This window comes from Ruditapes philippinarum, unplaced genomic scaffold (genome assembly GCF_026571515.1).
Source record: "Ruditapes philippinarum isolate M1 unplaced genomic scaffold, ASM2657151v2 ctg262_1_1_1_1, whole genome shotgun sequence".
Taxonomy (NCBI): domain Eukaryota; kingdom Metazoa; phylum Mollusca; class Bivalvia; order Venerida; family Veneridae; genus Ruditapes; species Ruditapes philippinarum.
The window spans coordinates 79,631-99,426 of record NW_026857830.1 but is presented as its reverse complement, the minus strand read 5'-3'; the positions used below and the strand labels follow the sequence as shown (position 1 = coordinate 99,426).

The window sequence follows — 19,796 nt, the reverse complement described above, 5'->3', positions numbered from 1 at the left end:
GTCAGCCCCCCAGGAAACCATGTTCTGTATCCGCCCCTGGTCTATGTAATAAATTAATTGATTGTAACATATTTAGGAACACTTGACCTCGCCTATTTTTTTTACGCTGGCAATGTTTCGCTAACCTAGATATTTTACAATTCAGAGCTTAGACTCCTCCCTAATATAATGCAATTTGTTAGACTGGTTAGACAACAGATTAAGTAAATTTTATTTAGTTAGTACACATTAACCAAAGTTAGACTTAGCAGAAATTTGAAAAATACTACAATGTGATTGGCCAAAAAAATAATGTTGATCATTAAAGATACATTAGATACATATACAGCAAATATTTGTTCACATTATATGTAATCATTAAAATATATGCATTCATTTCATCATATTGAAAAAATTGATTTAAACTTCATAGAAAAAAAATCGAATTACCTCCCTTTATTAACATGAAAATGTAAATTCTGTAAATATCTTTACAAATAATGCTTTTTGGAACTTACAATATTGATAAATCTTCATTTGAGCATTATCTTTATGATATAAAACCATAAAAAAAATTGAGTTACAGGATCTTTAAAACAATCAGTCATCCCCATGCAGTACTAGGCTATGCAGTAGGCTGAGTGTTGAACAGCTAAATAACAAATCTGACTCATTTGCTTATTGTGTTAACTGATATCTAAAATAATCTATCAGGTTAATGTTTTTATAAAAAAAAAAATGACTCAGAAAAAAAAAATTGTTGACAAATACTTATATATGATAAGTTGTTAATATAAATTTATATCTAATGACGTCAGTAAGTTAGTGATAAGTTCGTCATTCACACATCAGAGATAGAGAAAACAACAAAAGCTACTTTGGGAACTTGGTCAAAATGAATCATTATATTTCCTGTGAGGAAGAGACTTTTTTCAAGGAAGCATTCTATCTAATCCATACTTATTTGTGGTTGAAATAATGCTCAGAGTCACTGTCAAAAAAAAAAACTAAGTCCTTCACTGCTGCAGGTTCGAATCCCAACAGGGACTTTGGATTCTTTGATGTGAGGAAGCTATCGAGCTAGCTTACAGAATGTCGGTGGCTCTACTCAGGTGCCTGTTCGTGTCTGAAATAATGCTTGTAAGGGCACCTAAGGTCTTTCTCCACCAGTAAAGCTGGAACGTCAACATATGACCTATACTGTGTCGGTGTGACGTAAAACCCAATCAAACAAACACTGTCCAAAACCTATAATAAAAGTTTTCATGAATTATTACGGAATCTTTTCTTGTAAACTTAAAATGTTCATACATGATCCTAAATAGTTCTGGCAACCATAACTTTAAATGTTGCTTTTATTTTGACATTGTGCGACAGTGAACAGGTCTAGCAGTACTATATTATGAAACCTGTTCAGCTTAGGCCCTAAGTCTCTTTAGCTAGGCCTTATGTCTCTTTAGCTAGGCCCTATGTCTCTTCAGCTAGGCCCTTAGTCTTGTCAGCTAGGCCCTAAATCTCTTCAGCTAGGCCGGGTAGCAGGCCCAAATATGTTCCAGACAAATCGAAAAATATCTTAACACATACATGAGAGATGATCCACTCCATCAACTGTGTATTAAAGTATAACCTAATACTGTTTATCATGTTTATTAATGCATGAAAAAAAAAATTCACATAATTTTTGTTCATATATTTCATGGTTTGATAGGTATGAATGATAGAGTGTTTGTTGCCTATTTTTTTTTATTTTGTAAGCTTGCTTGTTTGGTAAGTTACAGTTACTTAAGCAAGAACTTAATGTATAATGTATGAATAATTAACTTAGTGATAAGATCATTTAGATACTTGGCATTCCTGCATCATAGCCTTAACCTTCTATAAATTATGAACTTTTCCAACTTTCAATTTTCCGAACAGTTCATAATCATTTTCAGGGATATCATTTATTCCTTAGTCTGCTCCGGTATCAACAGATTCAAACCATGTGACCAGTGCAGACCAAGACCAAATGTCTGATAATGGTCTGCAAAGTGCTTGTCAGACCAGACACTATTGGTAGATTATTTTTATATTTTGATATTGAAATCCCTTTAACTTTGAATGGACTGTTCCAAATATTAAGCTATAGGTTATATCAAATACATAAGTTCTGCAGGTTAAAGTTAATGGACAGCCAAGCATTACACATAATTATCAATTCTTTGATACCTCCCTTATTAACTTAAATGGACCAGTCTTTCAATCTGGATAAAACCATCCATTTTTTGGGGGGGACAATTTCGAGTAATTTTGAGTATACCTACTGACTAGAAAACACTGCAGACCCTGATCGCACCAACTGACCTTGGTCTGCACTGCTCACATGGTTAGATGCAGTTGCTGCTAGCAGGCTATTAAGGGTAAAAAAGTGTAAGTTAGTTCAGATTAGGTTTTGTAAGATGATCCCTTTTCCTCATATGAATGTTTCTATTTTCTTATCTTTTGGTATGCAAAATTTGAGGATAATTCAGTCTCATGTCTATTGAAAAACAGTTTTTAACAACTGAATGGTTTGTTGTCCTATGATAAAGGACAGAATGACAGTTGAAAGTATAGATTCATTGGTATGTGTTTACAACATTTACATTTATCTGTTGTACGTTCAGCTTGACCTGTGACCTATGCTAGGAAACGTTATCAAATCTCTTGCTGTCCTACTGTCAAACTGATAGCCATTAGAGCTGCGTCATGACAAAACCAACATAGTGGGTTTGCGACCAGCATGGATCCAGACCAGCCAGCATCCGCGCAGTCTGATCAGGATCCATGCTGTTCGCTATCAGTTACTTTTCTTGTAATATGGTTTGTAAGCAAACAGCATGGATCCTGATAAGCTGCGCGGATGCACAGGCTGGTCTGGATCCATGCTGGACGCAAACCCATTATGTTGGTTTTGTCATGACGCGGCTCATAATTTTAATTGGCCTTCAAATATTGAAGATACTAATTGTCACATTTACCTAACTTTTTTTGCCATGTTAAGTTGTTATACTTTTTAGCAGGTTTTTTTTTAAAGGTTTTATGGTTCCTTTACAAGTTTCTTTTTTAACACTTACTTATTTGTTTGTTAAGGATTGTTTGGCCTAAGTGAAACATTTATATCTTTATATAGTGTTTCTGGTCCATTGATTCTCAGCTTCTTTTCTTCCTCTGTAATTTTTTTTAATCTCTTATCAGCTTCTTTTGTTTAATTTCAGAATCTATGGTCATTTTGTTGCTTCTTTTGTCCCTTTTCAGCATCTTTTGTTTCATTTCAGAATCTGTGTCTTTTTGCAAACTCCTCACAGTGGTTACCTCCCTTGGCAGAAATGTAATCATTGCCTTCACAGACGTCACATAATGATAAAAGTCACATGAAGTAATGTCAACATTCAAATGTAAATATCGACCTTTAATCTAACGTCATTTTTCTCTTTCTGTTTTATATTTAACTTTTCGTACCTATATTCATTATAGTCTATCAAAAAAATATCAAAAGTATACAAAATAATGAAAAATAAATTCAAAAGCTAAAAAATATAAAATATCAAAATATTGATATTTCAATGTTTGTGATGGCAGAGATCTCTGTACTGATAAGGGGAGATCACTGCGTAGGAGATTGGTCTTTTTGCAGCTTCTTTTGTTCCCTTTTCAGCTTCTTTTGTTTCATTTCAGAATATATGTCTTTTTGCAGCTTCTTTTGTTTCCTTTTCAGCTTCTTTTGTTTCATTTTAGAATCTATGGTCTCTTTGTTGCTTCTTTTGTCCCCTTTCAGCTTCTTTTGTTTAATTTCAGCATTTATGTCTTTTTGTAACTTCTTCTGTCCCCTTTCAGCTTCTTTTGTTTCATTTCAGAATCTATGGTCTTTTTGTAGCTTCTTTTGTCCCCTTTTAGCTTCCTTTCTTTCATTTCGGAATCTATGGTCTCTTTGTTGCTTCTTTTGTCCCTTTTCAATTAAACTTGTTTCTCTTCAGACTCTGGTTATTTAACAGCTAACTTTTGTCATTATTCAACATTTTTAGCTCGACTATTCGCAGAATAATCGAGCTAATGCAGTCACCCATTTGTCGGCGTCGGCGTCCCTGTGGTTAAGTTTTTGTATGTAAGCTGGTATCTCTATAACTACTGAAGGGAATGGATTGAAACTTCACACACTTGTTCTCTGTGATTATCTAACATGATTGGCACAAGTCCCATAACTCTGATTTGCTTTTTTGCATAATTATGCCCCCTTTTTCGACTTAGAAATTCTTGGTTAAGTTTTTGCGTGTAAGCTGGTATCTCCATAACTACTGAAGGGAATGGATTGAAACTTCACACACTTGTTCTCTGTGATTATCTAACATGATTGGCACAAGTCCCATAACTCTGATTTGCTTTTTTGCATAATTATGCCCCTTTTTCGACTTAGAAATTCTTGGTTAAGTTTTTGCGTGTAAGCTGGTATCTCCATAACTACTGAAGGGAATGGATTGAAACTTCACACACTTGTTCTCTGTGATTATCTAACATGATTGGCACAAGTCCCATAACTCTGATTTGCTTTTTTGCATAATTATGCCCCTTTTTCGACTTAGAAATTCTTGGTTAAGTTTTTGCGTGTAAGCTGGTATCTCCATAACTACTGAAGGGAATGGATTGAAACTTCACACACTTGTTCTCTGTGATTATCTAAGATAATTGGCACAAGTCCCATAACTCTGATTTGCTTTTTTACATAATTATGCCCCTTTTTCGACTTAGAAATTCTTGGTTAAGTTTTTGCATGTAAGCTGGTATCTCCATAACTACTGAAGGGAATTGAATGAAACTTCACACACTTGTTCTCTGTGATTATCTAACATGATTGGCACAAGTCCCATAACTCTGATTTGCTTTTTTAACATAATTATGCCCCTTTTTCGACTTAGAAATTCTTGGTTAAGTTTTTGCGTGTAAGCTGGTATCTCCATTACTACTAGAGGGAATGGATTGAAACTTCACACACTTGGTCTCTGTGATTATCTAAGATGATTGGTACAAGTCCCATTACTCTGATTTGCTTTTTTGCATAATTATGCCCCTTTTTCGACTCATGAATTCTTGGTTAAGTTTTTGCATGTAAGCTTGTATCTCCATAACTACTGAAGGGAATGTATTGAAACTTGAAGAGTTTGTACCTTTTCGGACAATTTTATGTATTCATATAGGTAAGCATTATTATACTCAATGAAACACCTTTGTGACAAATTTTCGAATAGTCGAGCGTTACTGTCCTCCGACAGTTCTTGTTAGTTTCTCAAGTTTCTTCAGGTTAATATAAAGTGTTGTTTGTCCATAAAATCAACTTTATTTGTGGCATGTCTGTGGCTGAGTGGTTAAGTTTTTTGACATTAAAGCACTTACACCTCACCGTTGTGGGTTCCAATCCTGCCATGGACTTTGGATTCTTTCCAGGTAGCTAACAAAACATTATGGTGGTTCTATTCAAGTGCCTGTTTGCATGTGCCTGAAATAGTGCTAGGATCGAGGGGTACCTGAGGTTTACCTTGCCATTATGACCTTTACTGTGTTGGTAACACGTCAGATTTTTGCAGGTTTCTAATATCTTAACTTTTTTTTCAGCTTTTTGTGTCGCCTTGAAAAGGTGACATATAGGGGTTACTTTTGTCGGCGGCGTCTGTGTCGGCGGCGTCGTTGTCGGCGTCCCCTTAATCTTGTCCAGAGCATAACTTAGTCACTTATAATAAGTCTAATTGATTTCAAACTTGGTATGCATGCTTGTTTCAATAACCCGAAGTGCAGTGCACAAGGACGGGTACTCTGCAGTTCTTATTTTTTTAGTTATTGCCCTTTGTTAATTTTCATACTTTAATTTTGTCCGGGCCATTTCTCTTCAACTAAAAAAGCTATGGACTTGAAACTTCATAGGATGATAGATCTCATTAAGAAGAAGTGCAGTGCACAAGAACCGGTACTCTGCACTTCCTTATTTTTGAGTTATTGCCCTTTGTTAATTTTCATACTTTATTTTTGTCCGGGCCATTTCTCCTAATGTATAAAAGCCATGGACTTGAAACTTCATAGGATGATAGGTCTCATTAAGAAGAAGTGCAGTGCACAAGAACAGGTACTCTGCATTTCTTATTTTTAGCTCACCTGTCACAAAGTGACAGGGTGAGCTTTTGTGATCGCTTTTCGGCTTGCGTCCGTCCGTCCGTCCGGCGTCCGTCGTCTATCCGTAAACTTTTACTTTAAATGACATCTCCTCATAAACCACTAAGCCAATTTCATCCAAACTTCACAGGAATGTTCCTTTGATGGTCACCTTTAAAAATTGTTCAAAGAATTTAATTCCATGCAGAACTCTGGTTGCCATGGCAACCGAAAGAAAAAACTTTAAATATCTTCTTTTAAAAAACCATAAGAGATAGAGCAAAGATATTTGGCATGAAACATCTTCTAGTGAGTGTCTACCAAGTTTGTTCAAATAAAAGCCCTGGGGTCAAAATTGGCCCCGCCCCAGGGGGTCATTGATTTTCCCTATATGCATATTGTAAAAACTTAAAAATCTTCTTTTAAAGAACTCAAAGAGCTATGGCTAAGATATTGAGCATCAAACATGTTCTAATAGGTGTCTACCAAGTTTGTTCAAATAAAAGCCCTGGGGTGAAAATTGGCCCCGCCCTGGGGGTCATTGATTTTCCCTATATGCATATAGTAAAAACTTAAAAAATCTTCTTTTAAAGAACCCAAAGAGCTAGAGCTAAGATATTTAGCATCAAACATGTTCTAATGGGTGTCTACCAAGTTTGTTCAAATAAAAGCCCTGGGGTCAAAATTGGCCCAGCCCCGGGGGGTCATTGATTTTCCCTATATGCATATAGTAAAAACTTAAAAAAAATTCTTTTAAAGAACTCAAAGAGTTAGAGCTAAGATATTGAGCATCAAACATGTTCTAATAGGTGTTTACCAAGTTTGTTCAAATAAAAGCCCTGGGGTCAAAATTGGCCCCGCCCCAGGGGGTCATTGATTTTCCCTATATGCATATAGTAAAAACTAAAAAAATCTTCTTTTAAAGAACCAAAAGAGTTAGAGCTAAGATATTTAGTATTAAAACATGTTCTAATAGGTGTCTACCAAGTTTGTTCAAATAAAAGCCCTGGGGTGAAAATTGGCCCCGCCCCGGGGGGTCATTGATTTTCCCTATATGCATATAGTAAAAACTTAAAAAATCTTCTTTTAAAGAACCCAAAGAGCTAGAGCTAAGATATGTAGCATCAAACATGTTCTAATGGATGTCTACCAAGTTTGTTCAAATAAAAGCCCTGGGGTCAAAATTGGCCCCGCCCCAGGGGGTCATTGATTTTCCCTATATGCATATAGTAAAAAACTTAAAAATTTTTCTTTTAAAGAACTCAAAGAGCTATGGCTAAGATATTGAGCATCAAACATGTTCTAATAGGTGTTTACCAAGTTTGTTCAAATAAAAGCCCTGGGGTCAAAATTGGCCCCGCCCCAGGGGGTCATTGATTTTCCCTATATGCATATAGTAAAAACTTAAAAAATCTTCTTTTAAAGAACCAAAAGAGTTAGAGCTAAGATATTTAGCATAAAACATGTTCTAATAGGTGTCTACCAAGTTTGTTCAAATAAAAGACCTGGAGTCAAAATTGGCACCGCCCGGGGGTCATTGATTTTCCTTATATGTGTAGAGCAAAAACTTAAAAAATCTTCTTTGAAAAAACCCAAATAGCTAGAGTTAAGATATTAAGCATGAAACATGTTTTAGTGAGTGTCTACAAAGTTTGTTCAAATGAAAGACCTGGGGTCAAAAAATGGCCCCGCCCCGGGGGTCATTGATTTTCTTAATATGTGTATAGCAAAAACTTAAAATCTTCTTTGAAAAACCCAAATAGCTAGAATTTAGATATTAAGCAAGAAACATCTTCTAGTAAGTGTCTACAAAGTTTGTTCAAATAAAAGCCCTGGGGTCAAAACTGGCCCGGCTCCAGGGGTGTCATTGTTTTTAACTATATGTGTATAGTAAAAACTTTAAAAAAAATCTTCTTTTTAAAAGCCCAATGAGCTAGAGCTTAGATGTTTAGCATGAAACATCTTCTTATGGGTGTCTACCAAAGTTTGTTCAAATAAAAGCCCCTGGGTTAAATTGCCCTGCAACGTTGGGGGGGGGGTGGGGTGTGGGGCCTATATACAGGTGAGCGACCTCAGGGCCATCATGGCCCTCTTGTTTGAGTTATTGCCCTTTGTTTATTTTCATTCTTTAATTTTGTCCGGGCCATTTCTCCTTTTAAGTATAAAAGCTATGGACTTGAAACTTCATAGGATGATAGATCTTATGAAGAAGACGTGCAGTGCACAAGAATCGGTACTCTGCATTTTTAATTTTTGAGTTATTGCCCTTTGTTGATTTTCTTACTTTATTTTTGTCCTGGTCATTTCTCCTCAAGTATGAAAGCTATGGACTTGAAACATTCAGAATGATAGATCTTATTGATAAGAAGTGCAGTGCACAGAAACTGCTGCTCTGCACTTATTATTTTTTAGTTATTGCCCTTTGTTATTTTTCATATTTAATTTTTGTCCTGGCCATTTCTCCTAAACTACATTGTTCACAAGGCGACACATCCGACTCGCGGAGTTCTAGTTAATTTTGTTTCAGCTTTTTCATTTTGTTTTGAACTTTTTTTTGTCTTTTTTTCTCTTGTTTAGAAAAGAATTGTTTTTTTCTATTTACAGCATCTGGGTCATATAATAAACACAAAAGATGACAGACCAAGCTTTCAGAAACATTAACCCCAGACAGCCTTGTTTTTTGATATGGCGTGTGGAGGTAAGTACTATTATTTTGAACATATTAAGGATCTGAGGCTTTCCTTGGTGTCATAACCTTGGTCATTGGTCTACAGTGTTTTTTGAGGTGTTTGCTTCTCAAACCTGGATTTTATCACGACTTTTAACTGTTAGGAAATATTATATAATCAAACTATATATATATATAATTATATATATACAGGCTTAACTTCTTCACTGGTTTTTACCAGTTAAGCTTTACATGAAACCTCTTGATGCCTTTTAAGAATATGATTGCCATCCAAAGATTGGAAACTCAACAAATAATATTGTTTTTGCATAATATTCAACTGATGATCTTTATTTTTTAGAACATGAATGTAGTTGCAGTCCCGAAGCCTCAGTATGGTGTATTTTACAAGGGAGATTCATACATAGTCTTATCAGTAAGTGTACTGCGATTAAAATCTGCCTAAATTTCTTGTATATATTTATAATAATAACTTTTCTCCTTTTATAATCAGAGCATGGACAAGAAGGCCAGGTACCAGCAATGTTTTTTTAAGCTCACTTGAGCTAGCTCGTTGAATGTCTGTTGTCTGTCGTCCATCCACATTTTTTGGTGAAAACTCTAGTGGTCACATTTTTGCCTCAATCATCATCAAACTTTGTCAGGCTGCTTTACTGATGAAAAACTAGGTCACAGGAGCTAAAAATAGAAAAATCTTGTTAACACTCTAGTGGCTACATTTTTGATCCAAATATTTGGAAATTGGTCTATAAGTTTGTTTTGATGATTTCTAGGTCAAGTTCAAAAATGGGTAACCTGGGGTAAAAAACTAGGTCACACCGCTTAAATATGGAAAAACCTTGTTAACACTTAAGTGGTCACTTTTTTGCCTCAATCATCATCAAACTTGGTCAAGATGCTTGTCTAGTTAATTGCTTGAAAGACTTTGAACATGGTCATCTCTGAAGAAACACTAGGTCACTGGAGCTAAGAATAGAAAAATCATGTTAACTCAAGTGGCAAGTGTTGTTATCCAAATATCCTGCAAGTTTGTTTAGATGATTTTTAGGTCAAGTTGGAATAGGGGTCACCACAAACATTCAAAAGGTTGGGTTATACAACTGGACCTTGTCCATGCTCAATCAGTGTTTATATTCCTAGACTAATTGTATAACCTTTCTAAGCACTGTTTAAACACATATGAGCCGTGTCACGACAAAACCAACATAATGGGTTTGCGACCAGCCTAGATCCAGACTAGCCTGCGCATCCACGCAGTCTGATCAGGATCCATGCTATTCACTATCAGTTTCTCTACTTGTAAGAGAGTTGGTAAGGGAACAGCAGAGATCCTGATCAGTCTGCGCGGATGCGCAGGCTTGTCTGGATCCATGCTAGTCGCAAACGCACTATGTTTGTTTTGTCGTGACGCAGCTCATATATCTTCTTCTATTCAGTTATCAAAATAAGGATAAAATTTGACGTTAAAATTATTTTTTTGGAACATCTTAATAAATAGTCTGTTTTCTGTGCAATTTAATTTCTTTTTTGCTTATAAAATTCTCTTTTGGTATATTTGAAAGTAGTGAGTGAAAGACATTGTATGTTGTTAAGGATATGAAAGTAACACATAATGTCTTTCATCTTAAAGCTTTTACTTTCTATGATATATATTCTATTCATACTCTTTAATATTAATAGATGGTTTGTAGAAATTTGGCTCTTATTTGTTTCTTCAGTTTTTTTAATGTTTCCAATATTTACTCTCATATAAGACTCAGACCAGTTTTGAAATCTTGGAAAATTGCTTTGGTAGTCAATTATGTTTTCATTGATTTTTTCGTTATCTGCATAAGTCTAGGTCTATGAAACTACCTTCAAAATTAAAGAAAAAAAAACAGGCGACAAAAAAATTTTTAAAAGGTAGAAAATTTTTTTCCCTTTTTATTTCAAACCCTTTTTTTTGTTTAAGGGTTACTTGAAAAAGAAAAAAGGGCCAAAAATTTTCTCAACAAAAAGTGAGGGTTTTTTAAACCCGATTCAATTTTAGTATTTTAAAAAAATAAAATTAAGAAAATCACACAAATTTCCCTTTTTTTGTGTTATTTTCTGCTGGATTATATGTACCGGAAGCACCAACTATGCTAATGACTTGTTTATAATAAAGTGTCATAATTGTCTTGGTTACTCTGTTAGCTAGCGGCCCATTTGTTAAAGAATGTTACAGAATTCCGGTTTTAAATTTTTCTGTATCACTAATAGATCTTAAAGGCCCAATTTTCCTCAAATTTTTTGCTTTTCCAAAAAAGCTTTTTTTTTTTTTGATATATTTAAATTTTTTCAAAAAAAAAATTTATTTTTTTTGGCCCAATCCCCTAAACCTTTTTCTGTTTTTATGTTTTGAAAATTATACCATAGAGTGAGAACCCCTTTTTAGGAAAGTCAAAATATTTTTTATACTTTGTTTAAATTTGGACTTTTAGCCCAAAAATTTTTCACTTTCTACACACTATTTTCTACTGATAAGTGTCTGTGATGCTCTAAAACCATTAAAATTCATGTAAGCCATTTCTAAGAATGTACAATGTATTTGTTTCTGAAGCAAAATGTGCCTTAAATTGCATATTTATTGTAATCATGTGAGTTCAGGATGAATGGGGTTTGATATTATTTGTATTGATATAATTGAGCTAAAGTTAAATTATCAAATATCCCACATCCTTTTGAAAAAAATGGAGATTTTCAAATTTTTTGTGATTCTTAAGTATTTTCAGGTATGAATATTTTTTAAGTCTGATAATGAATTGTTTATTTATAAAGTAAAAGCAGTCAGCGAAAGAATAATTTAGATCTTTTTTCCATTTTTCTTTCATTATTTGTTCAAAAAGCAATTCGCACTAATTCAAAGTTGATAATTAACTTTCTCAGTTTTTTTTGTGATGTCATACTTATACTCTGTATGACGTACTTAAAGCCAAAGACCTCTGATAAATAAATTGTTAATAAAAGTAATGCTAAAGTCAATTGGTACAGCATTAGTCATCATCAGATATTATTTCTGGTTCTGGAGGAAAAAGCACACTGAATACCCTCTGTCAATACGTTCTTTTACTAACATAATAAACAGAGACAATTACAATGTTAATGTAAAGTAAAAGTTTTTTCATTTTTTTTTTAAAACTTGACCAGTCCATAAAGTCTGACATTTTCGTTTGGTTTTTAACAGTTAGAGTGCAAGACTTGTAATCTCGACATTGTGGGTAACGGATTCCCGGGCTGGCCAACTTAAATTACTAATCAGTCTTTCGGATAAGACTTTAAATTGAGGTCCCATGTATGAGTGCTTACACACTTGGCACGCTAAAGAACCAGAAGAAGCTTCTGGAATTGGGGCATCTTTCTGTATCTGTAATTGCAATATCCTCCAATAATCTAAAATGACTAATACTCGTCTGAAGGACTCGCCCAAAAGGGCAAACGGTGGCGAGTATAAATAAAGGCAAATACACACACATGTACACACTTCAACAAGACTGCCCCATTATTATTAAAGGCCAAACCCCTGAGTTATGGGTCCTTACATGTGGGAAAGCCACCTATCTAGCTCATAGAAAGATCTAAGGAAGCGGCCGTTGCTGAGGGTTTACGGGCTTTTAGTTTTCATAAATATTTTCTTTTTCTTGATTTTCCTGTTTTGAATTTATTTTAATCATATTAGGGCCTGCTGCATTAAACAAATTTGCATCTTTTCTTCACATGATTACAGTGTTTTTTGCATGGTGATACATTATAATGTCTTATATTTCTCTATCGTTTTATTCAGTCATACTGTAATTTAAAGGGAAAAGATTTTAAAGGCACATTATGCCTCAGAAACCAAAAAAATTTTCCTTTTTTAAAAAGTGCAGTCGAGGTTTTTAATAATTTAAAATTGTTTTAAACATGAAAAAATTACATCCCAAAAAGGCATCTTACTAAATATGAAATTATTCATCATAAAAGTTGCAAAATGTATACAAAGTAGTATTTTGACTTCCATACAAAACACTTAATCACTATAAATATGCTAATTGTAAAGAAAAGAGAAGGAAACAATTTTTCAGGTAGTATGTCATGGCCTATGAGTTACTTCCGGAAACTATAACAGTACTGGACATCAAAAATTTTCATTTCTGGGCCATAATGGGCCTTTATAAATTCTGGATTGATTGATTGTTTGATGAAAAAAAAAGATGATGTGTAAAAAAGTTTGCTGATTATAAATTAAACCGTAAACTACTGAATAAGTGTAATGGACCTTGCTATGAATTTGGAACAGTCCATTCCAAGTTTAAGGGATTTCCTTAACACTGTCAATATTCAAAATTTGGTCTGCCACCAGTATAGATTTTGGTCAGACTGCACTGAAATGCAAGCCAGCCTGTCTGCCTCTATACTGGTGACAAAGAACTTAGGTTAATCACTTTCTGTCCCAGTAGGTTTAAGGTTTGATTGCTGGCTGTATTTTAATTTGTGTTCTTGAAATTGATACCAAAATTTACAAGTTTAAACTCCTTCATATATAGAATGAACAGTATACATGTGTTTATATATTTAGTATTTGTTTCTATATTTCTTTTGTGTGTGTGTTTTTTTTCCATCATATAATTATGTCTGTTCTTATGTTCTTTAAGAGTCTTATGTTATTGGAAAATATATGTATGCCTATAACATCACGAAGGGCATAGAATTGTTCTAAAGTTTTGTCTTATTTTCTTCTTGTATAGTTATGGCCCTTTTCTTAAAGTAAAAGGGCATGCCATTTTTTGGAGACATGAGTTATGCCCCTTTTAATTATAAGAAACAGGTTTACAATTTTTGGGGGACAAAGTTATTGCTCTTTTTATATAAAGCAAACAAGCATGCACATTTTCAGGTCCAATTTTTAAAAAGCCAAGGGGCATATATACCTTATGGAGTGAAATTTGTTTGATTTTAAGTTATGACTGTTGTTTTTATATAAAATACATTTTCTTCATCTTGGTTACTATGATAACAGTTTGCATTACCGGGACAACGACGAGGAGCCAGTTCTCAGGTAACCGTGGTAACGTGATTTTGTTGTGCTGTATTTTGCTATGACAAGTCTTGGCTGTTGTGTTTTTCATGCTTTCTGTTTGAACATTTTTGCTATAAAAGTTTATGAAAGAGTTTATAATTATTTTTTTTCAAATTTAGCAATCGCCGTCAATTAATTGGCTGGTGCATGTTTATAACCCAAAATTTTACCTTCATTTTAAATTAATACCCAAAATCATTTTCAAATGAATTTTTTTCAGGGTTAAATTTCCCCTAAGTTTTAAATATTGGCTGAATGTTTTATTTTTGAAAACCCTAACCCTGCGCTTTATGTCATAAAATTTGATATGTATTTACCTCGCCTTTATTTTTGAAAATTTTTACTAATATATTTATGTTAAACAACCAACCTTCATGTATCCCTCGCTGCAAAATTATTATTTTAAATATGTATAGGGAAAACCCTTTCATTAGACCCCACGTAGGGAATCCTGTTCAGTAATATAGAAATCTTTGATGTAAAATTTTTAAAATGGTCCAGCAGTTTACATTTACTAAGGGCATGCATATGCAACAAAACACCCTACCCCCCCTTTAAAATCATCCCATGGAAATTTTTTCATAAAAGAAAAATTTTTTGCATTAGTTCTTTGAAACCTTGAAAAAGGTTTACCCTAAAAAAACCTAGAAAAAACTTTTGGCCAAATTTAAAAAAGTTTTTTCAATAATAGCTTGCACACTGCCCGGGAGAAACCCAAACCTTATGATTTCTTTTTTTAAATCTAAAAGTTTGAATTTAGAAAATTTCCCAAAAAGTTTTTAATTGAAATGACTTTTTTAAATATTCCTAAAAATTTAATATTTAAATTTTGTTTTATTACAAAAATTTTGTTTTTTGCATGAAGAGTCAGTCCAAAACCCTGCCCCCCCCCTCCCACTTCCCCCCCTCCCTGCAAGCTCCCCCCCCCTTTCCCCCTCCACTCCCCTCCCTGCACCCCAACTTTCCCCTTAAAACCCAAAAATTTTTTGGGAATTGGGCCCCCCTTTTGTATCTATTATTTACAAAATCTAGAACAAATGCCTTATTAAGTTTTGTTTGACCAACACAACTTCAAGAAACAGTAGTTTATTGGACCAAATTTCAATGCCAAATTTTGCCTTAATGTGTGTTGGAAATATCAGACTACAGTCAGACCTGTGATTAAAGGTCAATAGAGGAACAAAACATGACCTTTATAGACAAGTGGGCTTTATTTTGAGGTTACTTTGTTTTTATGCCACCGCAGCATCTGCGATGCGGTGGCATATAGCGATTCACCTGTGTGTGCGTGTGTGTGTGTTTGTTTGTTTGTTTGTTTGTGTGTGTGTGTGTGTTATATAGATTATATAGTGAACTTCAAAAATCTTCTTGTGAAAAACCACTGGTCCAATTTCAACCAAACTTGGCAGGATTGATCCTTGGGTGAAGGGCTTTCCAAAGTTGTTCAAAGAATTTTCATTCCATGCAGAAATCTTGGTTGCCATGGCAACCAAAGGATTATAAGAATAACATTTAAAAAATCTTTCTTTTAAAGACCCAAAAGGCCTAGAGCTTAGAAAGTAAAATAAAAAATTTTTACTTTTTTGCATAAAGCATTGTCTGGTAGCCTCTACTAAAAAAGATTGTTCAAATGATAGCCCTGGGGTCAAAATCGGCCCCCCCCCGGGGGTCATTGATTTTCCCCTATAATGTACATATAGTAAAAACTTAAAAACCTTCTTGTAAAGACCCAAAAGGCCTAGAGCTTTGAATATTTTGCATAAGGCATTGTCTGGTAGACCCTTAAACCAAATTGTTCAAGGGTGATAGCCCTGGGTCAAAATCGGCCCCGCCCCGGGGGTCATGGTGATTTTTCACTATATCATACAATAGTAAAACTTAAAAATACCTTCTTGTAAAGACCCCAAAAGGCGCTAGAGTTTAATAGATTTTTTTCAAAAGGGCCATTTTTGGGAAACTTTACCCAAAATTGTTAAAATAAATACCCCCTAGGGTCAAAATGGGCCCGGCCCCCGGGGGTAAATTGGGTTTTTCCTTTAGTTTTATAAAAATTATAGTTAAAACTTTAAAAAATTCTAGAAATTGAAAAATTTCTGATTTTAGATTTTTTTGGGAAATGAAAATTGTGAAATTAACCCTAAAAATTTTGTAAAATTTAAATAGCCGGGTAAAAATTTTGCCCCCACCCCCCAGGGTATTGATTTTCAAAAATTACAGTATAAAAAAAAAAGACTTTTTTCTGAAGGAAAAGGGCCTAAGTTTTTATTTTTGGTATTTAATATGGGGCCCCAAAATTTTTTAAATTAAACCCCTAGTGTGAAAAATTGCCGCCCCAAGGCGAATTTTTTCCCTTATATTTATAAATAAAAATTAAAAAAACTTTTTCTTTTTAAATTACAAACTAGGGGAAAATTATATCTTTAAACTTTGGAAAATTAAACCTCCCATGTTTGTTCAAATTTTTCCCCTTGGGTAAAAATTTGGGGTTTCCCCCCGGGGGGTTCATTTGATTTTTATTTTTGTACAATTATTTAAAAAAAATTAAAAAATTTTTTTTGTCTAAGGAAAAAGGGGCATAACTTTGATTTTTGGCTATAAAATATCATCTATGGTCCTCTACAAAGTTTGTTTTTTTTTTTCCCCTTGGGTGTAAAAATTTGGGCCTCCCCGGAGGGCATTCTCTTTTGTACCCAAAGAAAAAAACAGAAAAAAAAAACAATTTTTCTAAAAGGGGAAGAAACTACAGCTTAAAAAAATTTGCTTAAAATTTTTTGGGGGACCTTATAAAGGATTTTTAAATTTTAAACCGGGGTAAAAAATTTTCCCTTCCCCAAAGGGGGAAAAGTGACCAAACTTTTTTTTTCCCTTTTGATTCACCCAAAGGGAAATTTTGCCCATTTTCACTTTTTAATTTGAAAAAATTAAAACTTTAAAATCGGGTTCTAGATTTGTTTAGTAAACCTATTTTTTGGCCTTGGTTTTTACATTTGAAATTTAAACCGATGTGCAAAAGTTTAAAATTTTGTTAAAGTAAAATTTTTTGTATAAAGTGGTTTTGGGTTTTTTAACAAAGTGTCTTACGTGTTTCCATTGATAGAGTCAAAAATTTTTAGGGCTGGGTGAAAATATTCCCCTTCAAAACCAAATCACCAACCTAAAAGTGCTTTTAAATAATTCCTACTTGTTTTTTAATTGGTTTAAACAATAAAAAAACCAAACAAAACTGATATAAAATTTTAGTTTGGTCAGGGATCTTTTTCATTATAAAAATCTTAAAATTTAAGAAAACAAAAAAAAATTTTTGTCCCTAAACTACAAATTTTGTTTGAAATTAAGCGGGGCAAAAGTTTTTTCTCAAATGCAATCTTTTTTTTTGTTTTTTTTTTAAAAAAATTTAAAAGATTGGGCTTTTTTAGGGGGTGGTTGTTTTTCAAAAGGGTTTTTAACAAGGTTTAAACGGGTAATAAAAAATTGGGTTTGAAATTCAAAAAAAATTTGGGTTTTTTTAAGGGGGCCTTATTTGAATTTTGTAAAAAGAGACAGTTGAAATTTGTTTTATAAATTTTGTTTTTTTTTCATTAAAAAAATTCCCTGCCCTTTTAAAATTGAAAAGCCCTTTATTTTTTAAGGTTGGGCTTTTTTACATCTTTATATTTATATTTTTTCATGTTAATTTTTTTGATTAAAAAAAATTTTAATACGTTTATTTAGCCCCAAATTTTTTAAATAGTAAAAATGCCATTGTTTTGCGTTTTAAACCCAAAGGACGGGTTTTTTGATTTTTTTGTGGGGGAAATTTTTTTTTTTTAATTAAAAAAATTTTTTGGTAGGTAAAAAGATTTCACTTATTTAATCACTAAATTTTTTTAAAAAGGATTTTGGCCCAAACTCCATTAAAGCGGTCCATTTCATTTTAAGAAAAAAATTTGAGGCCCGTGTCAGACAAAACCAATAAATGGTTTTGGACCGGGCATGGACCCAGCCCGGGCCCTGCGCTTTCCCGCATCGACCCATAAGGACCCAGTTTGCCCGCTATAGTTTTCCCAATTGTTTATAGCGTTTTTAAAGGGGAACAAATATGGACTAAAACAAAAACCGGCGGGGGGATGGGGGGCCACCCGGGGTCTGGAATCCTCCCGGGTAAAAAAATTTGAAATGTTTTTGGTTTTTGTCGTGAAAATTTTTCAAATTAAAACGGGGGGTCCCAATGCACAAATGTGTGGATCTTTTTGGCATTAAAAGGGCTATTATTGATTTTAATTTATAAAAGGGGTTTTAAGTGTTTTTAAGGGGAAAACCCCAAATTATAAAAAAAGAAAAATTCCCCAAGGCAAAAAACCCCTTTGCCCAAAGCGGTTTATTTTAAAGTTATATAATATTGAAAAGAATTTTTTTATATAAGGGGAAAAATTTAACCTTTCTTTTGGCAAAATTTATTTTTAAAAATTGCCAATTGCTTTGATTTTGATTTTTTTTCTCCTTCTCTTAAAAACAGTTTTTAAAAAGGGTTTTAACTGGGATGCGTTGTTAAATGAAAAGGGAATATTGGACTGATTTATCAGGTGTTTTTAATTTTTTAGGAAAGCTTTTTTTGACTTTTAGGGGGAGGATCTTGTAATTTTTGCCCTCAACGTTAAAATTTTTTTGTAATGGACTCCCCAAGCTTTGAATTTAGAAGCTCTTTAAGTTAAAGGTTTTTCATTTATACCCTAACAACCCTTTCCGAGTTTGCCCAAAGGGCGCCCAAAGTTTTTTTCAACATTTGGTAATATGCAAGAAATTTTTGTCGCCACATGGAAATTTTTTTGCCATAATTTTTACAAAAACCAAAATTTATTTTGCGTTAAAGGGAAAAGGAGGGGTTTTATTTGTGTGAGGAGGGTTTTGTAACAAAATTTTTAAACCCTTTTTTGTTCTAGAGTGGTTTCCCCCTCTAAGGAAAAATTTATTCAAACTTAATGTTGCAATATTCTTCTAAGGGTCAGCAAAAATTAATTTTTTTTTATGTTTTTAAAATACAATGATAACTTTTGCCCTTATTTTAAAAATTAAATTCAGAAAGGGTCTTTGACTTAAATAATCTTTTGGGGAAAGTCTAACCACCAAAAAGCACGGGTAAATTTTGGCCCATTTTTTTTAAACCAAAGCACAAATGATTTTGGCAAACTTTTTCCCTTTTGGATACTTTTCTTACAAAGCACGGGTTTGGACTACTTTTTTTACAAAGCATTTAATTAAAAAAAAACGGATTTCTTTACCTTTAGGGTTGGGGGGTTTTTTTTTATTGAGTAATTTTTAATGTCTCTGTTTTCCGGGATTTTTTTCCCCTTCGGCGTGCCTACCATTAAAGTGAACCTTTTCGTATGAAATTTTTGGGTTTGGGTGGGCATTAAAGGGGGCTTTTTGTCTCCCACTTTGGGGGACGGCCATTAAATTTACCCTTGCCCACCCCTTTCTGCCGACGTTGTTCCATTTTGTGTTTGGTAGCTAAAAAATTTTTTTTAAAACCTAGGTCAGAAACTTAAAGGGTGGTTTTGGGGAAAATTTTTGGCCCCCATTTTGAGAAGGGGGCATATGTTTTCCCTTCCCTTTTCATTCACAGCCCGCTTTTGATCGTTCATTTTAACTGACTTTTAAAACAGCTGTTTGGGTTTGGGGGGGCCTCCCGGTTTTTCCAAAGGGACAAAAATTTTCATATTTTTTTAAAAGGGAATGCAAAAACCATTTGGGCCAAAATTTATAATACTGAAAAATGTTTTAAGGCTATATTTTAATGAGACTAGTTTCTGTTCTCATTAATTGCAAGGTATTTTTATTTGCATTGAGTTTTTAAAATATTAACTACTTTTCTTATTTTAATTTTTGGTTTTTTATAAAAAAAATCTTTTTTAAAGC

At 33.6% G+C, this 19,796-nt stretch overlaps 1 protein-coding gene across 1 annotated transcript in view; it reads left to right on the top strand.

Annotated features, from left to right (window-relative positions):
• The window catches only part of LOC132751170 (gelsolin-like), a 63,216-nt gene that overhangs the window by 21,129 nt on the left and 22,291 nt on the right, over positions 1 to 19,796 (top strand). The window contains exons 2-4 of the mRNA XM_060741306.1: positions 8,740 to 8,833; positions 9,165 to 9,239; positions 13,842 to 13,880. Coding sequence (XP_060597289.1) covers positions 8,768 to 8,833; positions 9,165 to 9,239; positions 13,842 to 13,880 — 180 coding nt within the window. The 5' untranslated portion in view covers positions 8,740 to 8,767. The remainder of the gene's footprint in view (positions 1 to 8,739; positions 8,834 to 9,164; positions 9,240 to 13,841; positions 13,881 to 19,796) is intronic.